Source organism: Austrofundulus limnaeus, unplaced genomic scaffold, assembly GCF_001266775.1.
Source record: "Austrofundulus limnaeus strain Quisiro unplaced genomic scaffold, Austrofundulus_limnaeus-1.0 Scaffold0, whole genome shotgun sequence".
Lineage (NCBI taxonomy): Eukaryota > Metazoa > Chordata > Actinopteri > Cyprinodontiformes > Rivulidae > Austrofundulus > Austrofundulus limnaeus.
The window spans coordinates 7,119,923-7,127,818 of NW_013952402.1; the positions used below are offsets into that span (position 1 = coordinate 7,119,923).

Here is a 7,896-nt window from a genome sequence, read left to right on the forward strand (position 1 = left end):
TATACAGTATATTCAGGGATTTTAGGACAGTAAATAGCACTTAAAAATGAGTGTTTGAGTATATAAACATGAACTAGAGTAGTGCAAAGTGTCCTACTTTTTTGACGTTTTGCATGTGGGCACYGGCATTTACCATCAGGCAGAGGGCACCAGTGTGTAGCGTTCTGGGAAAAACCTATGAGAATGAATGTTTGCTTCACAAAGAAGCCTGCAGAAAGAGACGTCGCATCGGCCTGGCTCACTCAGGACACTGTCTGGGTAAATAAACACAAATGCATCCAACGTGACGCAGAATTTCCTCTGAGCATGTCTGCAGTCACCCAAATCAGCTCTGTTGTTCCTCTTCATCAGTTCCCAAGAGTAAATGCACCGAGGAGGAGTTAGGCCAGTTTCCCTACCGTCTCCTGGACTGGTTTTTGCTCCTGAGTCGAATGGGAGCATCCTACACACCTGCAGCCGTGCCCCAAAGCTGCCTCAGCCACACCCAAAGGATCCAGCTGGCGAAGGTCAGACTTGACGGGGTTTGAAGTTGTCTGAAGCAGAACATGAGATCTTAGTAAAGTAATAATCATGATTTACTGTGATATGATGACCTCAGCTAATGATGACATAAAGCAAATCAATATCTACAACAAAATGTAATGCTGATAGCCTGAACAAGAATAAACACGGGGATCATCTTCCACCCTAGGGTAACTCTACAACCAACATAGAATTTTAGAAAGTTTTATTTTTCCACACCAGACACTTCCATCATGCTATGATATAATCTACTCTTCGTGGGTTGTGGCTGATCAACGCTCCCAACCTTCTGCGAGGAGTGAGATTTTGAGCTGCTTCTGGTGCGGTTGCCCACAGAGATAGTCAGTCAAAAACATAAAATGGATTTGGTCAATAATCACTGAATTATTCAGTAAGATGATGAAAAAGGGATAACTTAACCTCTCTCTAACCACTCAGATCTCCAGCCTCAAAGGGATTAAATTAAAACATTGTGAAAACATGAACACTGATTTTTTATATATATATTTTAGCTTTTAATAATATTAATTCAAAAGCCAATCGTGCTGCTACGACACAACAAGTGTCAGCCATGTTGATTTCACTTTGCTGCTTTTTAACATTATTTAATTTGATCAAAAACAAAGAGCAACTGGCGCTACCACATTTCTTAGGAAACATCCACTGATTTCTTTCATTATCATATAAAATAAATAAACAGCTTCATTCTCACTGTTAATTTTCTGTTTTTGTCTCTTTCTTCAGCAAAGATTTCTGTTATTGGACAAGAACAAAGATGGCGTGTTGAGCCGCAGAGACCTGAGAAAGCTGTATTACAAGAAGATGCCTCTGGAGCACTGTGCTACGCCATTTTTCCAGTCAGTTCCACTTTCATCAGATCATTTTTATATTATTTTCTACATAAAAAGAAAAGCACAGCAATATGTATCATGTTATAATAGAAACATCTCTAGTTATGACTTTTAGGAGCAACAGAGTGGTCAAACCAGTGTTGCTCATATGTTCGTGTCACCATGACCTCAAGACACACGGGGGGTTCGTGGTGCAAACCTTCTGTCTCCTGCAATATGTTTTTCCACGGCTAATTACAGAAAGAACGAGGTTTAAATATGTCACACAGCAAAGCTTTTTCACCCCCGCTCCGATCAAGCTGCACCTCCCACCATGCTGCTCTCTCTGCACGCCATCCATCCATTCATTCCCTTTGCCAGTGTCCTCCTCCATACTGTTCTCATATGACCGTTAACTTATTCTTCCTTCCAGCATTTTGTCTTCCCTTCTCCTGTATAAGCTCATTTTCTCTCCGTGCCTGATCCAAACCTTATTTTCACCCCTTTTGTCATTCTGTCGTCCTATGTTCTCCCAGTATATTTTACTCAGCACCCCACTTTGCCAGCCTGCGATGACAGGTTTTGTGAGAGCAGGACCGTCCGTGTCAATGTCAAGCCATTCCCAGCAATGTTAATGTTTATTACCCATTGTGTGTCCCGCTGCTCGCGGATTATCACAAATTGAAGAAGTACCCTTCAGAGATAACGCCACACGGTGAACTGAAAGACAATGACAGTGAATGTCTCAGTCCCCTTTGCTACAGACACACCTTTGTACCGTATAAATGTCTGTTTTGGCGTGTGTACATTCTTGATCAGTTTTGTTGTTGCTTAGAATGTTTTGAGGTCACCGTATTTGTGCTGTGCTTTGCAGGTCATGTGACCGTAACATGAACAAGAAGGTGACCCTGAGAGAGTGGGCAGGATGTCTAGTGGATCGCTCCGAAACATGGTTCTATCACTTCATGTGTTAGTCACATTCTTTTACTAAACTGGTTGTAAATTTTGCAAGCCACTGAAGGCAAATGGGAGATTTTTTTCTTCTTTTTTTTTTTACCAATGTGTGTGTGTGTGTGTGAGTGCATGTATGTTTGTTAACAAAATATTTCATAAACCACTGGTTGTGTTTTCATGAAACTTCCAGAAAATAACCAGTGGTTGTACATCTTGAACTGATTAACTTTTGGAGTCAGCTCAATACAAGATGGCCACCACAGCTAACCGACCTTAGCCAAGACAAAAACAACACACAGACTCACTATACTACATGTCGCAATCTCACATGAGATTGCACATAATTTCATTTACAAGGTTTGACCAAAAACGCTTTTCATTATCAGATTATCTCAGTTTAAAACTGTCCTAAAAGGGGGTGGGTGATATGCATTCCTTCAAAAAATGCTAGGCTTTTATTTTGCTAACTTTTTTGTTTATTTGATTGATTTTTCCAAATCAGGTGCAAATATCCATTACCATTTACTAATTAATGTTAAATAAACATTTACATTTTTTTTTATAAATTAGACAGTTTTCTGCTGATGAACATACGTATTGTTTTTAGTACAATTCAACTTGAGTTAAATCTGTCAGGGTTTTTTATATCTTAACAGATGGATTTGAACAAAAGTCAAATAAGAGAATTTCCCATAAATTGAAAGAGATAATTTTTTGCTGAATGTAACTATTTAGTTCATCACCAACCTTTTGCATTTAGATCCACTTTAGTTTTTTTAATCATGATTTTAGTATATAAAAGAATTGAAGACATTTGTTCACTTTTACACCGGTCTTTAATTAATGTTCTTATTTAGTTTTTTGTTTTTTTTTATGGCTGTGTTTCAAATGAGTCACCTCCATCGACTATTTTAAAACGATTCCTTTTCTATTCTTTTGTTTGTTTCTTCACAGCAGTGAAAATGGGCTCCCACAAGCTGTGTCCTACAATCAAAGAAAAACACGAACTCCTGCGTCTCTTTTGAACTCGGACCGAAACTGCAGGGAACTCTGCGCACGCCGCTCACTTGTGTCTTCCACTGCTGGTGCTTTTGCGCTTTGTGACACCTTCTGATCTGCAGGTCCGGTCGCTGTTGTCTGTGTGCTCACATCTGTGCTGAAACAAGACAATTAAACATCGGCACAGGCCTGCTGCCAACTGCATTTACTGCTAATTGCGTTTGCTGACATTTGTACACTTGTGTTGTAAAAGACAATACCGAAGCCAAATTAATGTGGCATGCTTTGAATAACCGGTTGAAAGGGAGGACGGCAGCAGTGCAGACAGCCAGAGTGAAGATCAGAGAGAGAAAGACACCGGAAGCTTGATGGAAATGAAAGATACGGGGAAAAGAAATGCTTAGTGTGAGGTGGCGTGACCGGAGGAAAAGAAAAAAGAAAAAAGACAAAGCAGATAATAAAAAGAGTTTAAGCAGAGAAGTGCTGAGAAGTGTTGTTATAAAATGAGGAAAGCAAGTGTGGAAGAGAAGCAAAGTGACAAAAAAGGAAGGAGAGGAAGTGCGTCTGAAGATGGGCAGAGGTAATGCACTGTAAATGGGAGTTGAGCGTAATGGAGTAATGCATAAAAGATGGATCAGAAATGAGGGATAGGGTGAGAATGAATGGGGGGAGGGATGGTTGGGAGAGCAGAAGGACCTAAAAAATAAGACAAACTGCAAAGGAAAAATAAAAAAAAGAGGGCCTTTCATGCTGGAGAACATTTTCATTTTCAAACCAACTGGTTCTGTAAATAGCATCTAATGCAAAATATTTGAAACACTTGACCTCTACAGAAGTCAAGAAATGTACAAAATGCAAGACTTTTTAGATGTGTGCTAACTAAAAGCACGACGCTCTGAGAACTCCTGTTGCAAGTTTGTTGTAGCTCATTTCTGTGAAGCAAAGCTGCTTTCTGGTCCTGCACGGGAGGATGCGTGTGTCCTGCGGTGGACTTGTTGCTGTGACCGGTTTCTCCGGACTAATTAGCCTTTAAATTTACCACGCCTGCAGGATGACGGGGAGGCAGAGATATTTGAACGAGGCGAGATCTCAGCACTCAGTACGAGATGTGGAGTCAGTGAGACTAATGAGGACTAAAGACTGCTCTGCTGCCAAACAAGATGTTTTCATTCCATCAAAATTTCTCTCAAAATTGGGGTAAAGTGGAGTGGACCACTAGAGGGATGTAATTAGACTTGGTATGGGAAAAGAAAAAGCAAGTTTGAGCCACAAGAAAATAAAAAGAAACCAGAGTTTGGACATTTAAAAAAAGATGATTTATAAAGGCCACCATGAAGCTCTATCCCTGTTCTGATCCCTGTTCTCTCTCTCTCCCSAAACACCCCCCATCCTTTGTACTAATAGACCCCCCCTCATTACCTCCAGTCCACCCTTCTCCCTTCCATCCCCCCATCCAAACAGAGAAAGGGCAGTTGTAGATCAACCGACTAATCTCAACGAGCCAACACACATCCGTTCACCTTGGATATTAAAAAGAGGCAGATATTCATGCGGCCCGCCCACCTCTCTAACCTTGTCCTCTCCCCCGTGCTCCTCGTTTGGGGGCTGATCACTGATGTGATCTGTGATGGGATTGCATGCATCTCCTGCTTTCTAGCTCTCACATTTACACAYACTCACACACGCTCCCGGGGGACTCTGACAGCACAGGAGCAGATGGGCGGCTAGTGATGACATGTTGTTAAAAATAAAGATTCCTGTTAACCCGTTGTCAGCTTACACACGCCCCCTTACACCGCATCCCCTTCCTTCATTTCATCCCTCTCTGTCAATCTCTTCCCATCGTCTTCTCGCACCAGCCARTCCCTCCTTCTTCCCTCACTTTTAGCCTGCAACTCGGTCCTCCCAAACCAGCTAACCGTACCCCTGAAAGCCTGCATCCCTAGACCCCTCTGACACCCTAAACGTGATACTTAATACAAGGTCTGACACACAGACAGACAGCATATTACATTATGCATAGCTTTCAAGCACTCATCAATAATACATTTTTAAAAAGCCTGTTTTGTCGTTTTATTTTTYAGCAATTATGCCAAATTAAATTTTTACTCACTTTCTGTAAATGGAATTTGTCCTGTCTTTATTTTATGACCAAATATTAAAAAGTAACGCAAGATACTAGAAGATAATGTGCCGAGAAGTGGTTTTAGTTAAACCTTGTGAATGACAAAGTACAATCTTGTGCAATATTGTAAGAGCCTGTGATGTGTATTGGTGTTCAGAGTATGTGATGTGAATGACTCTCAGCTACTATCAGATCAAATTTGAGCTCTGTATCTTTAAAATTGACTGAGTTATAGTCATTTCAGGGTTGACTAATGACTATKAGCTGTGGTGACCACCATGTGTTGGAGTGACTCCAAAAGTTAAAGACGTGTGGATGCATACTCAACGATTACTCTCTGAGAGTTTCATTAAAATCCATCCAGTGGTTCTTTAGAAATTTTGCTAACAGACAGGCACATTTGACTCYAAAAGTTAATGGGAAAGTGTTAAAAACAGTTCTTGTGTAATCGGTAAGCACTCAGAGTATTTGTTGGAAATGACTCACAGCTACTAACACACAAAATTTTAGCTCAACATCTGTAGAATTAGCTAAGTTATAGCCATGTTTGTGTTTGCTAACATGCTTAGCTGTGGCGTCCATCTTGAAAGAAGTTGACTCCAAATGTTCATCAGTTGTAAACGTTTCTTCRATGGCTGCTTTCTGACTTTGTGATACCCAAACATGTTCAGTCATTCCAGGTCTGAGAGATGCCTGTCCAGAAAAAAACAGATGTGATTCACAGGTTCTGTCCAAAAACAACATAAGAGTTGTCAAAACAAATCATCTGTAAACCCGCACATGTCTGCAGTGGTAATCTGTCTGAGGTTAATCATCAGCCAGGTTTTAAAAGCAGCTGCCATATCGTGCTCTGCCAGATTGCTGACTTTCAGAACTTTTTAAGGGATTGAAAAGTAGGCCAAGAGTAGTGAGTGTTACAGTGAAAGACTGGTGGGTTTGCAAAAAAAAAAAAAAGGTTCAGGAGCAGGCTCACTAAAATAAAATAAAAAAGTCAGCTGAAACGATACATTTATTAATAGTGCTCATGCATGTGCCACATTTTTAGTTTTCTTTGAAGAGACAGAAAGAGGATGGGAGAAGGGGTCTCTCTCTCTCTCTCTCTCTCTCTCACACACACACACACACACACTCTCTCTCTCTTTAGCTCCCTCTCTCTCTCTCAGATTCTAGTCTGTGGTCAGACAATATTCCCTCAGGGTGGAGTGGGTCCCATTCAGAGCGACCTCAGTAGCCCTACGCTGAAGTGTGAAGTGAAAGAGTGAGAAAAGGCCCCATCAGAAAGAAGAAATGGAAGAGGGGTTTAGCTCTCAGCTCTTTCTGTTTTCCCGATGATATTGATTAAAGAACTCAGGAGAGACAGAGAGCTGGGTACATGAGGAGGCCCACCAATTGTGTGGAGATGAGAGGGGCTGGGTGGGGTAGGAGGGCCTCTGACATGAATCCCATCAGGCCTCCAAGGTCTGCACTTGACCTGCAGGTTGAAGACAAGAAGCCTTTATTATGGCATTGCTGTTTACAGATGCCTTTCTAGTTCAYTAAACAGCAGAAGTGCATTTTTTTAATCCGGTTTTTTAATCCAGTTTCAGTTGACAGATTTTAGTTTGAAACAGCAAAACAACTTTGAGAAACATATTTAGCATTCAACCAGAAATAAATCCTTTATGTTGATGAAAACACATGGCTATGCCTTAGCTGATACAGATATTAAGCTAACATCTGGTATGCTAGTAACTGAGAGTCATWCCCAACACATACAAGTTCTCTGCTTWAAACTTTAGCATTAACTCTTGGGGTCAAGCCTGTTTGTCTGTTAGCAAACTAGCTCATGAATCATTGGATGGATTTTTAATGAAACTTTCAGAAAGTAGTCAATCGTTTGGAGTCAACCCCATTCGAACTAATCAACCTTGGCAAACACAAAATGACTAAATGACTCAGTCAAAAATGCAGATACTGAGCTAAAGTGTGTTGAGATGGTAGCTGAGAGTCATCCTCAAAACATACTCTGAGGACAAACAGGTCTCATGAACAAACGTGAGAGGCGAAATGCACTTTTTAAAGTGTTTTATCCCTTTTAATTCTTTCACTTTTACTTTTCTCTAACGCACCTGTTGCTACGTGCTAAAACCTTTTAAAAAATAAGTTTTTAGGCCGGCCTCAGCAGAACAATGAAAAACAGTATAAAATGTTTACTGTAGATTTGTTTTTTGTTGTTGTTTTGTTTTGGTTTTTTTTAGATTGGTGTGTTTTGCAGAATGCTTAACTTTTCCATCACCCCTAACCCACCCTTTCATTCCCCTCCTGACAATACCTTCTCTCCCTGTTTTCTCATCACCTCCCCCATCCGGCGACCTCACCGTCAGCACCCACATGCTCACCCACTCACTCCCTCACTCTCAGATTGCACGTTCAGATACACAAACACGCACACACACACACACACACACACACACACACACACACACA

General features: G+C 40.9%; 1 protein-coding gene across 1 annotated transcript in view; it reads left to right on the top strand.

Moving 5' to 3' along the window:
- Nucleotides 1-3,520, top strand: part of sparcl2 (SPARC-like 2) — an 8,740-nt gene extending 5,220 nt beyond the window's left edge. The window contains exons 5-9 of the mRNA XM_013999962.1: nucleotides 140-258; nucleotides 352-506; nucleotides 1,267-1,379; nucleotides 2,227-2,321; nucleotides 3,261-3,520. Coding sequence (XP_013855416.1) covers nucleotides 140-258; nucleotides 352-506; nucleotides 1,267-1,379; nucleotides 2,227-2,321; nucleotides 3,261-3,331 — 553 coding nt within the window. The 3' untranslated portion in view covers nucleotides 3,332-3,520. The remainder of the gene's footprint in view (nucleotides 1-139; nucleotides 259-351; nucleotides 507-1,266; nucleotides 1,380-2,226; nucleotides 2,322-3,260) is intronic.
- Nucleotides 3,521-7,896: the final 4,376 nt, after the last annotated feature.